The sequence below is a fragment of the Neoarius graeffei genome, chromosome 2, assembly GCF_027579695.1.
Source record: "Neoarius graeffei isolate fNeoGra1 chromosome 2, fNeoGra1.pri, whole genome shotgun sequence".
NCBI lineage: Eukaryota > Metazoa > Chordata > Actinopteri > Siluriformes > Ariidae > Neoarius > Neoarius graeffei.
This window is the reverse complement of record NC_083570.1, coordinates 6,011,772-6,029,061: the sequence shown is the minus strand read 5'-3', so window position 1 is coordinate 6,029,061 and position 17,290 is coordinate 6,011,772. Positions and strand designations below refer to the sequence as shown.

Sequence of the window (17,290 nt, the reverse complement as noted above, 5' to 3'; positions counted from 1 at the left end):
GGTCTACTCTGCTTCATGTGCTCCGTTAGTTGGAATAAATGATAATTCTGTGTTTTCTTCATGCATTCAATATCCAAATGAACTAAAGTTTGACATCTCCGTCCTGAGGTAAGGGCAAGAACGCCCACTAACTTTAACGCAAGTTCTTTTAATGAAAGCTTGTCCAAAGGGTATAATAACTTCATATAATCTAACACAACATCAACGTCCCATGTTTCAGGTTTTCGACAATTGAAAACACCCCTGAAATAACGAACAATAAATGGATGATTGGCCACAGTATAATGAGTTCCAGATAAGGGTGTGCCCATTAAATAATTAGATAAAGCTGAACGCGCTGTGTTCATAGTGGAATAGGCTAAGCCCTTCTTGTACCAATCGTGGAGAAACTTGAGCACATCATTCACAGTGGGCTGCATGGAATCCACTTTCCTTTGTAAACAAAACTGTGTCCATTTGTGCAGGTAGACGTTATATTGCTTCTGTGTTCCGTCTCGCCAGGCACATAGGAGGACCTCGATAATTTCTGAAGGTATGTTGTGCTTAGAGAACTCCTTCCTGATATTCTGCATACCAGAAGATGGAGTTTGGGACTCAGTGGATGGACCTTGCCGTGCAGTGGGTTTGAGAGGATTCCCTTGGTCACTCGGACAACTCGAGGATGATCGATCAACAGCCTTAGTAAATTGGTGAACCATGCTTGTGTATTCCACATTGGGACAACAATAATCAAGGTGGCTTGCTCTAGGGTGACCTTGTGAAGGCACCTGCCAATTAGACAAAACGGGGGAAATGCATAGGCATTAGCAAATTCTCCCCAATTTAACGAGAAAGCATCTATATATGTTGAGTGCGGGTCAGGCTTCCATGACACATAGGACTTAACCTTGTGGTTCAGTCTACTTGCAAACAAGTCAATATCAGGAACACCAAAACAGTGCGTAAGCTTCCTGAATATATTAGGACTCAGTTCCAATTCCACCTCAGGGTTCAACTGGCGTGATAAATGATCTGCAATGGTATTTCGAATTCCAGCTACATGTGCTGCGGACAGCCAGTTCTCACATTCTACCGCCCATGACCAAATATCTTTTGCAATGGTGTCACAAGCTGGAACCCTACAACCTCCCATGGCATTAATGTAGATCACTGTGGTGGTATTGTTTGAAGTGATACGGATGTGTTGATTTCGAGTTTGATCAAGAAGAGCTCTTAAGCCCAATTTGACAGCCAATAATTCTAAAACATTGATATGGTAAAAAGCCTCCTCAGGCAACCACAAACCCTGAGTAGAACAACTGCCCGAAGTAGCACCCCATCCCCTTCCAGAAGCATCTGTGTTAAGGACAACCTCCGGCACCCCATGGTCAATGATTCGAGAACTGTGAGGGATGGAGCATATCCACCAGTTCAATTCTACTCGGCTTTCTTTCAATAAGGACATGCAGTCATCAAAACTGCCCAAAGCTCTACGTAGGGCAATGTCTTTATCTTGCTCTAAGGATCTATAATGTAGTGGTCCCATCTCAACCCCAGGGAATGTGGAGACAAGAGTTCCAATAAGCAAAGCTACCTCGCGAATGGTGAAAAGTTTGTCCCGTAGAAAATTCTGGCACAAACTCACAATTTTGGATGCTTTTCTCTCTGGAAGAGTGACTCTCATATGGGCAGAATCTAAAACGAATCCCAGAAACTCCAAAGACTGACAGGGATAAAAAACAGACTTGGTGGGATGTCCAACAAAACCAAGCTTAGTGAATAACTGGGCCGCATGCAAGGTGGCTTCTTGACATAGAGCAAGTGTATCTGCAGTATAAAATGAATCATCAATATATCCCAGACACGAGTGTCCAAACTGGGATCGCAAGGTGGCAAATACCAGTTTCAAAATCTTGGTAAATATTCGAGGGCTGCTGGATAAACCCATGGGCAGTGCCGTATATTGGAACGATCTACCCCTCCAGACAAACTTGAGGTACTTCCTAAACTGGGGCTTGATGGGGACTGAATAGTAAGCATCGCGTAAATCTATAGATGACATGTAGCATCCTTGTTTCATTAATTTGATAGCTGATTCAACAGTATCCATTTTAAACTTGTGGTAGGTAACCACGTCATTCAGAGATTGAAGGTTGAATATAACCCTGAACGTTCCTGGTTCTTTTTTGGGGGTAACAAAAATGGGTGAAATAACTTCTTCTGGTTCTGGGACTGCAGGCTCAATAACATGCTTGTTCAAAAATGTCTCCATTTCATTGCCAATGGCCTCTTGTTGAGCTGGGGAGAATTTATGTTCATAGTTAGTGACATTTTGGATACAGGAGGGATCATAGTCAAATTCAATGGGACAGTTGCTTACACATTGCAAAATGTAAGGATCCATAGTGATCTTTCTCCATTCCTTCAAATAACGGCTTATTTGCACAGCTATAAAAGGCTGTCGTGACCTGAGTAGTATATTTATCAAGTTATCATAGCCGACCTGTTATGGAGGAGTTAATTCTGAGTGCTCTTGTTGTAGGATGCGGACTTCGCCGACGTCCTCCTGAAAAAGGCCTGTTGAATCCTCGGCCGCCATAACGACCCCTCGCTGAGCCAAAGCGATCTGAAGACCTTCCCTGGCCATAGGGCTGAAAGCATGAACCATGACTCTTCCTAGGGGGTATAAGCTTTTTTCCCCAACTTGTTTGCTTTGGTCACTGCATCAATTTCTTTCTCCACATCATCACCAAACAACTTTGTTGTAATAGGAGTTGAGGCATTGCATAAAGCATTGTATTGGGCATTGAGATCTGGCTTTAGCAGCTCTCTCCTCTTCAGATTGATTTCTCCATTGCCAGACAGGATAAGCACCAAAGCATGGACTAGTTTGGTTTTCATTTCTCCGGATGCTGTTTTCGAGGCATCAAGGATAGCATAAGCTGCAATTAAAAACATCCGTTGACATCTCTGCATTCCAGTATCTGCTTTCTTGGTGTTGTCTTTAAGCTGAGTCCACACAGTCCTGTTCGTCTTAGGAGCCAGTAAGAGCTTACAATTTTCCAGTCTGGCATATTTGTCAGTAAGCTCATCGAGTTTTGCTTTGGGTAGTTTGTCATTGATGAGACCATCTATGATCTTCACCAGATCGTCATCGATTGGTGGGCTTGTTTTCTCACTTGTGGCACACTCCTGGGCGAGGTCCTGGAACTCGCTTGCGGCAGCATTTTTCTCTTTCTGTTGATCTTTATCTTGAGAAAGAAATTTTTCTAAGTCACCAGCAAGATCTGCGTTAGAGATATTCCCGTCAGATTCCTCCTCTTCATCACTCCAGAAATCTTCATTATAAGCGTAGTTTTCGATGGCAGTCGCAACAAACTGTTCTACATGTTGTTTCAGATCAGTTTTCATCTCTGAAAACATGGCAGATATAGAAGTTTTCAAATCTTCTGAGGATGTGGTTTCAGTTGAGGTTCCTGGGTCATACATATTAATTGCCGTGAACAAGTAATAAATATATGTAGTGTGAATAGGAATTCACAAGTCTTATTCAGATTCTGAATCTGAACAAGTAATATGTAGTGTGAATAGGAATTCACAAGTCTTATTCAGATTCTGAATATTTATTGTCATTGTCTCAAAAAAGAACAATGAAATTCCGTTTGGAGCATCCGTACAGCAGAGTTGTACGCCACTCATTGAATATTCTTCGAAGCAAAGCTAGATCGAAGATTATGAACGTAGTGTTTCCCAAAATTCATACGACTGTGGATCATTTGTAGGGAAACTATCACTTACTTTCCCCCCCTTTTTTTTTTGCTAGGGAACTAACACTTACTTCCCTTTTTTATTCCCAATTTTAATGACATTGTCGACTTTTAAGTAGAATAACAGTATTACGAATTTAGACTGTAGGGAAACTATCACTTACTTTCCCTTCTTAGTGAATCTTTTAAGGGAAATATCACTTACTTCCCTAAAGTTCCTCGTTAGGCTTTACACCAACTGAGGTATGAAAGCTCTCGTGAAGTTATACGAGTCCATGTGACTAACATTAATAAAACAACTCCCAAAACATAAAGAAGTCGGAAATTTCTAACAGAAAAAAAATCATAGAAACTATAAGAAAAGGAATATAATATATCCATAAATATCAATTACCTGTATAAAACCGAATTTAATCCAAAAAAAAAAAGCGCAGCTCTGGAAGGAAGAGCACAAGGCAGCTCTGAACTCCACGGCGTCCAACGTTGTACTGACTCACGGCGCGCGCGTGTGCGTCTCATATTAACCGGAAGTACGTCACTGCGATTTGGTAGAATGTAAAATGGACTTGATGCCTATCTTGTAAAGTAAAAATATGCAGCTAAAGTCCAGTATACTATTTGTAAATCGAACAAATAGCACCATGAGCCCGTCAGTGCTGGAGGTGAAGAATCTGCTGTCTGGTACTCGGCTCCGTGTGGTTCAATCAGATTATAACTCTGCAATCATCTGCTGCGTTCTGAATCCTACATGCACCAGTAGGTGGCGCACACGCATAATATTATGTTGGCTATGTTAGGCTACGATGCATATCATATTTATCCTGTTTGTTTTATTAATTTTATAGGCCTAGTTATTCTGCTTAATTTATTTTTGTCTACATCCATGTATTTTCTTCATCTGTTATCCTGATTTTTGTGGATTTGTTAGATTGTATCTGTTTTATATACTTCAATTAAAAAAAAAAAAGTTAGGCTCCGATGCATGGCTGAATGTAACATGAGAAGACAAAATGGAGAATGGATTGCATCATTCTTATTTACTAGTTTATGAGTTCAGTTTCTGCACTACATTACACACATTCATATTAGTCTTACAGTTACATCGACATTTTTTTGTTTAAATAATACTGAATGAGATTAATGTTTATTGTTAATGATTAATTTAGGCCAATGCTCGATTTTGGTTGTTTAAAATACCTAAGGGGTGCTGGGTAAACTAGGTCTCTGACTTGCCAAAGTTGACCAAAGAGAGCTGTTTTTCCTGATTTCCTTCGCATATTCAAGAACATCATTCGGCTTAGGTGTTTACATTCTCTCCCATCTCTGCTTTCTAGTGGGAGTGAAACTATATAAACATCTGATAAAAACCCGCCGAAGTAACGTCAAACCCGCCCAATTTTTGTCAACCAGCCCAAGCCATTTTACGCCCGCAAAGTAGAATTCAAAACCGCCCAATCTGGCAACACTGCCGACTGACGCTCGCGCCGTATCCAGAGCCATAGAGATCTACCGATCGCTCTGCCGGATCCAACTGACGGATTTTCAAAAAAGAAGGCGCGCGCACAGTTGTCATTGGCCAGTTTTCTTGATGAGAGCCACTTCAACCAATCACATTCAAAGCAACGTGGAATCTTTTTCTTTATCGAGAAAAGGTGATAAAGAAAATAAATTTTTATTTGTAGGCTGATCAGTTCCATAATCATCTCTCTCTCTGTCACACACTATATACTGCATTATGTGTAAAGCACTATATAAACAAAGGTGAGTTGACGTCACTTAATTTAAGCAAAATATCAAACGCATCAATATTTTACTCGCATTCCAGAATCTGGACATCATTTAGGTTTTCATGGCGCTGTCATTTTCACTGTGCTGAACAGCACATAAAGGGCTATTCCAGTTCAATGCAACACAATAGATAGACATTATTTTAATCTACATTGGAATTTATAAATGCTAACCCACTCATAACTTTTTATTTCATCATCTGAATTCAAGCTTTACCCATCCACAAGTTTACCGATTGCACGTGAGCGCGCCACTGCCCTGTTTCTGACCGCCCCTTCCCCCGCACGTGACGCTGCCAGACAGCGCCGACAGCCAACCGGAAGACGCGCCAGATGTGGCTCCGCCCTCCAGAGAGAGCCTGACCGACGCTCAGAAGGGAAGAAACAAAGCCAAGTGTATATGACAGCACTGTGTCAACTCGCCGCCGCCGGGAACTTTTCTAACTACTCCGCATATTAGAATATAAATGTTTATTGAAGCTGCTTATAAAGCGAGTTTGCGAGCAATTTAAACAAGCCAGCCATCAGTATTGTGATAATTCACATCCATTAGGCATTTCCAGTATTGTTGATGGGTAAAATTTGAAAAGATTGAACTCAGTATCGCACCCTATTTTTCCCCTGATAATTCTACACTGTGAACAACGAATTCATGTTAAATTAGTCGAATAAAAATCAACCAGACAAACGTTGCTGTCCATAAATTCCAGCACAAATAGTGTCCATTTCAAAAAGGCACAAACTTCTAAAGTAGATAAACAGCGTCTTAAAGCTGTATATCGCAGTTTATAGTCAAAGTCTAGAGCAGCTTTTATCTGCATCAAACAGTCATAACTTTAATAGATATTTGATAGATTGTAGCCGCTTAGTCCTTTTTTACCTGTTGAAATAACTGAAATTCACTGCTGACTACAATCATATAGATCCTAACGTGTGGGAATGGTTTAAGGTCAAACAAATAGCAGTTGTCATGGGTCAAACACTTTCACGGATAAGGAAACAAGAACAAAAGGATCTGATTGATAAAATTAATACACAACCAGGCACGTGCACACATAGGGCTTTAGGGGTGCTTGAGCCCCTGCCCTTTTTGCCTCGAATTAAATGTTGCCCTTTTAAATCTGCTTGTTAACTTGTTTGGCTGGGTGACCATTCTCATAGCAGCAACACTGATAAGGCAGTGGATCTGTCACTGGTAGGAGTGGATCAGTGTGGCCCTCTGATGGACCCTTTCCACTGATGGATGCGGTAGAGAGGGGTCAGAAATTATACAACAAATGGGCTACAGTTACACCGAAAATGTGCACTTACTGTATTTATAAACTGTATTACGCATCATGCAAATGTAAAACAAACACTATGAAAAAAACTGAAGCATCATCTTTAATCAAAATATATTTAATCATCTTTAATAAAAATATTTACTAAAAACAATATCATCTAAATATTTACGAATAATAAAAATCTTAATATTTACAAATAAAATTATCAAAATATTTACAAGTAATAAAATAATAAATCAAAATATTTACAAATGAAATAAAAATTTATTTACAGGCGTTAAAATAAGGAACTTAACCAAAATATATCCAATAAATTGGATATATACGTGCAGCGAGACCAGTCATTAAAATCATCGTTTAAAATGTCAAACAGATGTGGGCCAGATGTGCTGAGAGATTAGCTGGAGACGGTCATCACAGAGTTGAGATGAGTCTCCAGCGGCAGTGGTGTGGACTCCTACAGCACACCTATGGAGCCGTTCTCCCCGATCCGGTAGGACACTTCGTAGGGGTCGACCCACACTGTCAGCTCACACGGTAAGAGGGCGCGAACCTGCTCCATGCTGAGACCACTGGTGTAAGCAGCCTTCCCTACTAGCGGCTCCATCCTGCGATTGATTCTGAGGCATCGATATCCCGAACCTCTGAACGGTGCGTCAGGGAACCAGTGGTGCTCATAATGCTCTGGAATCAAAGAAAACAGACTTTTAAAAACTCTGTTCAACTCGCAGATTGTTTTAAGAATAGATTTGTTATTAGAATATCATGACTATCATTCACTTGGGATGAGGCTCTCGAGAAAGGCAGCATTTCTGGGCAGTGTTAATGCTCCCGAGATAAACATCTGTCCGCCATTAAATCTAGGTCTTTATACATCACTGACTTTAACTGAATGCCACACTAATAAGCTTTCCCTTTTTCTCAGACCACAGCAAGGAGTCGGTATAATTGTAAAGGCATTTCAGTGAAAATGAAAAATAAGTAGATCGAATAAAGACTAAATATGATGTGGATCCTTTTGTCAGAAGTCACAGGTGTGTAATGTGGTGTTTAATCTCACCTCCTAACGCCTCTTCCAGAGAACGGCTGAAGTGTTGGAGCTGTTTTTCGGACAGAGGTCCTCTTCCTCTCAGTAATCCGGTGATGAAGGTCACCGCTGTGGTCACCTCGACTTTCATGCTGAAATATTTTCGTAAACTGCAAAATATCATACGATACAGACAGTCATGCGATTAGTGTGTGTCGTGTTAGTAGATTATTAAAACTTAAAAAAAATACAAATCACTCAGTTAGTGCAAGGTGACTTACTCGGAAGGAGAAGATTAAACCGCTGATAGCCGCTGATGAATTGCTGATAAGTTGCTGATGATCGCTGGAAACTCGCTGTTACTCGCTGTGAAGGTTTGTGTCGCTCTGAAGCTCTGTGTGGATGTGTGGCTCTTATATAGCTGCAGATTTTGAAACATAACTAATTAAACTGTTTTCATTTAAACTAATTAAACTGTCTTCTTTTAAACTAATTGAACTAATGAAATTGTCTGAGTCATGTGACCTGGGTTTTCCCCTAAACTTTAGGGGAAAACCCAGGTCATGTGACCAGGTGACATCAGCTCCCTGAGAGAGAGAGAGAGAGAGAGCGAGCATCCTGATCGCTCTGTGTTGCTCAGTAGCCCATTCACTACTTCAGGAAACTCATTCAAAGGAATCAGACAAAGTTTTGGACAACTCAATGGGGAGGCAATTTTTTTTTTCCCCCACATGGTACATCAAGATCAGCAGGCGTTGCAATTTTACTCAATTTCTCACTGGGGAAAATAATTGCCACCAAAAGTAGTAACAATGGCCATTGGGTAATATGTGTACTCCAAATAGACAATTCTACACTAATTTTAGGAAATGTTTATGGACGCTAACATAGCACAAAACAGAACCCTTCTTACAGAGATTAGAGAAGTTATTTTGCAGTTTAAAATTAAATATGTAACTGGAAATATAATATCGGGAGGGGACTGGAATATGGTGAAGGATGAAGGACTAGACAGACTTCCTAGTAGATGGACACACCAGCACGGCTCCACTCCACCTCCCAGTAACAGCGTCCACACACACTCTCCTTACACAACACCTGCCACCAGGAATCAAATCTCTCTGGATGATCAGAGTAACGCTGCTCTCTCTCACTGACTCTCACCGCTCTGTTCTTCTCAGACAGAATGAGGAGACGATGTGCCGTGTTGGGATCCAGAGTCAGATAACAGAAATCTAAAATAAAAGAGAAAAACAAACTGAACAATGTGTGTTGGGTTTATTTCACAAAATATATTGATGTGAAGTGTGTAGGCCTGTCGTGATATTTGATATACCGACTTATCGTACGGTAAATGAAAATGAACTCGGTAATTTTTCCACCGTGGTTTTGGCATTTCCGTGCTGTCCATCTCCATAGGGAAGTCTCCAGAGTATTAGTTTGACCCAATGACTGAATAAAACACTGCACTGTTTTCTGTCATCTCGCGCGGCTCTCTGTCAGAGGCGGGGCTTCCCAGCATGCAACAGTTATCCAGCCAGGGGATCCACTGAATGGGGAAAAGACAACAACACAGTGCTCCGCTGTACAGACCATAGGTGTAGAATTGGGTCTGGACGGGATGGACGGGTCCCTACCAATATTTCTGATTAGAGAAAATAAAAATCCGCTCCGTGCGCGGTACACAAAGGGTTCCTGTAGGTTTCCACTGGGCGGAACCATGCAAAATTCACTCATGAATATTCACTCTGGGGGCGTGGTCACGGAAACAACATGCCTGTTCGGCTACCATGTCAATTAGGAAGTGCGGTTGCAATGCAGTGAGCGGCTGCTAGCTATCAAACTGTCCTTGAGGTATGCAGCGTTAGATTAGCTCAGAAAATTAATCAGTTCACAACAGTTCGGATTCAGTGTGTAAAAACGACAACATATGAATATGACTGTTTTCTAAGTTTGTGTGGCATGTAAATAACAATCCGACTTGATACAACAACTGGTGTTCATTAAGGTCACAAAGATATTATTAAATCATATCAGATTGTGCTAATGTTGGTTAATATTGCACTGAGTCTTGCTTGTGAAGCGCCTTCAAACTTTAGCAGCCCGCTAACCCTTAATTTGAAGCGCTTCAGTTAAGACCTGCAGAGCCCTGACCGAGTTTGGGTAACATGACACATGTAAACAACAACAACCCGATGGTGATGTGGACATTGTTCGAGGCCCAGACACCTTTTAATCAAATCAAACATTTTCACGTAATAAGCAGAACAGCTTCCGCCTTCTGGATCAGAAATGTTTGGTGACTCCGCCTCTCTTTTGAAAATGTCACATACCGAGTCCACACATCCGCTAAGCTGATTGGTTTTCGAGGCAGTTCATTTGAAAGCTGGAGGCCAAAAACTTTTCTCTGTAGAACCCTGTCACTCCCCCCCCCGCTCTCATACATGTCAACCTATAGAGATCTTGCAGTCACGTGACCGGAAAGTACACAGCCGCCATCTTGTCGGTAAAAAACACCGCTGAATACTGCTGCACTCATGTACAGAATGGATCAATTTCAACCGATGGACTACACGGCTCATTTTTCTAATGAACAGATAACTAGATATATGTCTAAAATAAACGATCTACAGATTAGTGACCCTTATGGCTTACCGGACGGAGTTTTCACGACCGGACTTTGAACTGCCAGCGGAATACCCGGACATGTATAATTACCTCATTAACTTCCCCTTGCTGTTCAGTGGTGAAGCACTGTGTGCTTATAAATCTCTGGACAGTTATCTTTACAGAAATTCAGGATTTGTCAGCGACTCAGATGTGGCATCTTGTAAACAAGAATCCTCATTGGATGGGAAAGTCAATTAAGTATTGAGTATAGCACTGACCAGACGATTATAGAATAGAATAAGGTAATTCCAGCTGTAATTCCAAATCGTCCATGTTGTTTACCATGGAGGCCGGCTCTGCCTGCAGCCTCGCTTTTGCTTCCGCTCCCGGCGCCGCCTCCTTCGCTTTGCTTCTGATAACAATCCACGGAGACCCCGCTGGTCTCGCTATCTCGTCCGGAATGTTGTGCATGCAATGGAAATCGCTACAAACCATCATTTTCTGCTGGAAACCCATGTCCAGTAAGTCCATACAGTTGTAGTGGATATTGAAGTCCGGTTCAGTAGGGTTTTCCAGAAGAAAAGGTAGAAGTAAAAGCAGAAGTAGAAGTAGAAGGCGGAAATATGGCGTTTGACCGACAAGATGGCGTCTGTCCCAATCTGGATCGGCTGTGACGTTACATGCAAGTGCTCCATACGGAATGTTCGTATTTTATACAGATTTGATTCAATAAACGTAGTATACGGGCGTATAAATAAAGTTATACGGATTCTTTAAAAAAACTTCAATATTTATTTAGAGCTATAATCAATTCCCACGATGATAAACGTACTGTAATCAACAGACAGCCAGTAAAGAGTCATGAAATCGCACGTTATCTTGTGGTAGCGAGACTTTGTTCCACTTTTGATCATGCGCACACCGCATTGTGAGAATCCCGCCAACCGTGAAGTCATAAACATATAAACATAGACGCCGCCTTCTGCGTAGAATCATATGTCATCCTCGCCGCCATATTGGATGGGGCAAAGTGGAGATTCTTCAGCCGTCTCTGGTATAGCTACAGTAGCCGAGAATAAAGATGCCTCATTCATGTGCTGCGTTTAACTGTACCAACAGGTTTACCGTCCAAACGAGATCACATGGGATTACCTTTCACAGGTGAGACTGGAAAAATACTTTGTATTCATTCTGAAGGTTTATTGTTATTAATATTGAATAAAAAGTAACTGGGATATATCATTGCTAATTATCATTCAAATTTTAGGTAAATTATTTTAATTTGCATCTTATACGGATTTGATAAGGGAAATACGGATTTTGGAGGTTGGTTATACAGGTTTGATTGACCAAAGGTTGACATGTATGTAACCTACTCAGGTATGTGTGTAACCCCTCGTGTGTGTCTGCATTGTGGTTTTCACTCAAAGAACGCGGAGGTTGCGACATCGCAGGGTAGCATAGGTTGAAATATATCGGTAATGCGCTGGCTCAGTCTCCAAAACTGTGCCATATTTATGAATAAAATAAAATACAAAAGGAATGTCACAGGAAATTGCATGATATGTACCTGGCACACAGGGGCGCCGCCAGAAATTTTGGGCCCCCCAACTTTGCCCACCCTCGTCACAATTGCACTATTGTCATTATTTGACTTTTGATAGCCCATGGACCTTGAGTTTGTGACTTTGTTATTACATTTTATGTATTAACCTACCAGGGACTAGATGAAAACTGGTCAGTGACTAATTCTAAAACTTAAATCTAATTTAAAATTTAAAAACTTCAATCCTAAAGCATGTATGGGTTGTATTGCTGCTTACCTCCTTCTCCAAAGGGGGGTTCAGTGGTTTGGTAGGGCAGAGGTCCCCCTGAGGCTGAATCTGTATATTTAGGGCACCCCATTAGTTATGAAACTGGTTATTAGCACTAGTTATTAGCACCAGCATAACGTAATATTTCATCTTGTTTATCACACAAGTCAGTTCAGTTATTAAAATGGAAAAAAATGTCACTGTACAAACTGTAAAAGTGTTCTCTTGATAGGCTAATCCAAGCACGTTCATACTGTTCATTTACCATTCGCTAATATTTTGAACACACATGTGAGCGATAGCTACCTTTCTTTGGGAAAAACTGAGTGACCAGTTGCCTGCCTCTCCGGTCCCTCTCAGCTTTCAGCTGCCTTTCTTTACGTTTTTGACAGCCACTCTTCATATTTAGCGATCATAGACTGTACACACTCCACTGCTGGCTGGCTGGCTGCTGCACCGCGACACAGCAGCAAGTAGCGTTGCACTGATCAGCACACAGATTTAACGCATCGCGCTTCTACCAGAACTGGACCGTACCCTTTTGCAAAAGGGGGAGGGTTAAATGACAATATGTTGAAGAACTCAAGAAATAGACAACCTTGTTCAATTAGCTCATTTTACCAGATGGAATATTGCATTGTTGTTATTTCAAAAGTCTTATTAAAGGGCCCCATGGCAGTGCTGGGCCCCTAGAATTGTTCTAACTCCCCCCCCCCCAGCAGCGCCCATGCTGGCACAAACAGCAAAAGGTTGGGACTCCGCAGGGCAGCATAGGTTGAGGTAATGCTAGTGTGGGGAGAGATGGAATTTTAGCTATTCTCACGTGTCTTTCCAAAACTTAGACAACAATGCACTCAAATCAACATAAACAGCAACACAAAATACACTGATAACATTTACAAGGAGGCAGATGTAATCTCTATCAATCTGTGTTGATTTAGAACGTTCACTGAAGCATGAATAATTAATTCCGTCTAAGCACTGTTTACATCCAACTTACCGCTGCTTCAATCTCCAAAACTGTGAGAGCCAAGCAGTTCCACCTGTCACCACTAGAGGGCAGTATTTAACCACTATCCCATCAGTATGAGACAGACAGCTAGGGGTAAGCAACTATAAAATACAAATATCCTTTCAAAATAAAGCTAATAATAATGAAAATAGTATTTGATGAAAAGATTATGCAAATTAACTGACTGTCGGGAATGGGTCGCAGAGGAGTGTCAGTAACGGTGCTGAAAACATGATTTCAGAGCAGCCTCCAAACATGGCCACTCCGGACTACAGTCCCCAAGAGTCACAGTGCCTTCTATCACCTGACTTATAATTACATCACCTGTCTCCCATGCATCAGTAATCACCTCGCCTATATACACTCAGCTCTCACAGACTGCCAGTGCGAAGTATTGTTTAGTGTTCTGTGCCCAGCTTTACCGAGTCGTTTGATTTCTGCCTGATTTCCTGTATTGACCAGTGTTTGCGTTTAGTCTCGACTTTGTCTTACTGTTTTCCCTATGTTGCTCAGTTTGCCATTCGACTGACCTCTGCCTGTTCCTGACTATGATTCTCGCTCTTCGTATTTGCCTCAGCCTGCAGTTTGTGACACCCCTGTTCTCTCCTGTGCTTGTATCCGTAAGTGCCTGCTGTCAGTAATGGCGTTGGGAGTGACAGCTTGAAACAAACTACAAACATGGCTTCTCAAAACTACAACTCCCAAGAACCACAGCGCCCTCTATCACCTGCTTATTAATTACACCTGTCTCTCGTTTGAGTCATCAGCCCAGTTACTTAAGCCTCTCTCACATTCTCCCAAGTTGCAAAGTATTGTTCAGTGTTCACTCCTGTTGTACCGAGCCGTTTACCTTCTGCCTGCTTTCTAGTTATTTCCACCCCATTCTCGTTTTCTCTACCTCATTCTCTCGTCCTGCCTACATTGCTCTGTTTGCTGATCGACCGACCCTTGCCTGTATTTTCACCAGGGGCGATTCTAGCATCTGATCTTTGGGGGTGCTTAGCCCCCAGAGCTGACAGAGGCACCTGGCTTGAACGACAGTGTTTCCATGTTTATTCCGCATTTAGACTAGACTTAACTAGACAAGAAGACTAGACTAGACAAGACTAGACTTATGCAATGTTTTAACAGAAGCTGACCCAATAAACTATGATATCTACACATTTACAACCACAAAGTATCTTGATATGGATGATAAATGTTGTTTTTATCATTCTGTTCATAGACCAGGGAACATCAATATTGCATTATGCATATTATTGTGTTGTGTTTAACAATTGTAACTCCAGTCCGTAGCTTCACATCTCGCTATGCCAGTAATACTCAGGTGCTACTTCGAGTTCCTCATCGGTGTGGAATCCAGTTAAAAAAACCACCATGTCGTAGCAAGCACTCGCGCGGACAGGCAACCCAATCAGAGGGGACGCAAGGAGGAGAGGGATTTTACTGGTCATAGAACTATCACCTAACAGGTGAATTCAAGAACACACACACGCCTGCGCACTAGGGTATTAGGCAGAAAAAGAAAATTACCAGTCAAAAATAATATTTTATATAATCCTGATGAGCACCGCAGGCGCGAAGTTCCTCTAGGGGGGTCTGGGGGCATGCCCCCCCAGAAAATTTTTGAAATTTAGACTTCATTTCCTGCATTCTAGGACATTTTCAGGGTGAAATGGCGTGTAATTTTTTTATCAGAAATATTGCATATTTTTACTTTGTATTTTTTTCAGTTTCACTCCTGAATGTATCAGATGTATGTATGGTGTTTGATTTGGTAACAAAAGTGAAAAGAAAATAAACAACAATGAATTGTATATAATCTTTTGATCTAGTTACAGTATTTAATAAAAAAAAAAAAAAAACAACAGTATTCTATTTTACGTGGCACAAATTAAATCGCAGAATGTCTGTCACTGACTGTCATCCATAATATTTTGACCAAACTACTCAAATGTGCTGTAACGCCTGCATTACTATTTGGGACTGATGGTTCTGCAGTTTTCTGAAATATCAAATGTTGTACTGTTAGGGCCTACAGATATTTGAAAACTGCACCTCATTTTCCAGGTGAATACTTTGAGTCCTATGTTATTGTATTCTCAGGAATACAGCCACATACCCCCATGAAACCCCCTTGTTAATCAATGTATCACACATACCTTTTCTGTCTTTTTGTGGAAAAACGAATCAATTTTTGTAACATTCAATTTGGGGCGTTTGTTGGGATTCATCTTGATCCAGAAGAGTGAGTCAGCAAAAAAAATGCAGTTCTCCCGCCAAGAAAGAGGAAACTACAACGCAGGGTGTTTGGCAATTTTCGACCAATCAGAATTCGCGATTTATTCAGTCTGCATGTTACAAGATTCAGTGCGGGCCAAAATGGCGGAAGCGATGAAATATTCTGATTTTTCATTTCAAGCGTGGGCCGGCGGAGAAAAAAAAAAAACAGTTGCGCGCTGGCCTTTAATATGATAAGCAATGTTAACAGAAACTGTTAACATTGCTTATCATATTAAAGGCCAGCACGCAACTGTTTTTTTTTTTTTTCTCCGCCGGCCCACACTGAACCACCGGCCCACCGGGAAAACTCCCGCTACTCCCGATGGCCAGTCCGTGTGTGGAACATAACTGGATTTATCGGATGACATGTGGGAGTATTCATGTGCGAAAATTTTCGGCATTATTGTCCGTTTCAGTATCCGTCTGTGTGTATACTTGCCCGTTGAAATCGGCAATTGCCCGTCAAATTTACGGGTGGACGGGTCTCTGCATAATACCTTACTGCGCACACATTCATTGCGCAGTGCGCAAGGGCACTTATTTCTGGAAATTACATCCAAAAGCAGTGTTTTTGAGGGTGCTGAGCTAGGGGGTGCTGAGCTCATTTTTGGGGGTGCTTGAGCACCCCCAAAAATAGGCTAAACACGCCCCTGATTTTCACTACAATTCTCATCCTGTGATTTGGCTTTGTTCCCTGTTTGCTTCTCCCACTCTCCCCTGCACATACATCCGTAAGTGCCTGTGTAGCACCGCTATCAATTCCCCGATACTCGAGAAGCTACTGGACCAGTTCTAGGTTCTATTAGAGTGGGGTAGACAAGTGAGAGTTTGACCAGAAACCAGGGATTGCAAATGGAAATGCCGGCACTTTACTGAATATAAAACAGAACATACAGAAATGAAAACATACCGTCTCAAATTCCTGCAGGCAATAGAGAGTACCAACTCACTCTTCTCACACAACGTTGTTTCACTGAAATGAAGTATAATTCAGTTAGATAATCTACCTAAAATGGATAAATTTATAAAGTTCTCTCTCTCCTTTTGAATTTTAATCTGATTTCTATGTTTTAGACCGGTCTGTAAACGATTATCTTTAAGGTTAAATGGTTATTGAACTGCACCTATTTAATCCTATTATTACAACAGGTTAACTCTTTTGTTCCCTCTAGGAGCAATTCACCAATATCACAGTTCTAAGCACAACCAAATGAACCTTATTTGTACCCAAAATCATAACAGAGGAATGAAGTAAACTTGTTAATGAATGGAAAACATCACATACTTCAGAAAAAGTGGTAATGGGCGGAGACTTTAACATAGCCCCTGATTCATGGTTAGATTGAATACCTCACAGGAATCCACAACCTGTTTACAGCCACATTATACTGAATTTATGAACAACGAATGTAACTGATTTTTGGAGGTCGTCAAACCCAACTTGTATTCAATATACATGGTTTAATGCTGCAGGAAACGGTCAGCGTTCGAGACTAGATTACTGGCTTATCTCTTGTGAGCTGTATAATGATATTTTAGATTGTGAAATTTCAGCCTCTCCGCTCACAGACCATTGTACGATTAGTCTAAACCTATTCACATCTAAGTAACATAAGATCCTTCCTAATATCTGGAAATTTAATAATGACTTATTACAGAACGGTGAATTTTGTGATCAGGTGAAGTCTCTTATTTTGGAGGTTGAAGAGTTAGACATGTCTGATAGGA

The 17,290-nt window shown here is 41.2% G+C and overlaps 1 protein-coding gene across 1 annotated transcript; it reads right to left on the bottom strand.

The window, feature by feature from the left end:
- Nucleotides 1-7,052: 7,052 nt before the first annotated feature.
- Nucleotides 7,053-8,248, bottom strand: LOC132871671 (protein BTG1-like). The gene is made up of 3 exons (XM_060906045.1): nt 8,125-8,248; nt 7,877-8,013; nt 7,053-7,500 (listed from the first exon to the last, which is right to left on the bottom strand). The coding sequence occupies exons 2-3, from the start codon at nt 7,992-7,994 to the stop codon at nt 7,274-7,276; spliced, it is 345 nt and encodes a 114-aa protein (XP_060762028.1). The 5' UTR covers nt 7,995-8,013; nt 8,125-8,248; the 3' UTR covers nt 7,053-7,273.
- Nucleotides 8,249-17,290: the final 9,042 nt, after the last annotated feature.

What these genes read in the sequence shown, in the direction of transcription:
- LOC132871671 (XM_060906045.1), bottom strand. Translation starts at nt 7,994, where the DNA reads ATGAAAGTCGAGGTGACCACAGCGGTGACCTTCATCACCGGATTACTG. An exon ending in TCTGGAAGAGGCGTTAGGAG is followed by an intron (nt 7,501 to 7,876) that starts GTGAGATTAAAC and finishes CTTTGATTCCAG; the next exon opens with AGCATTATGAGCACCACTGG.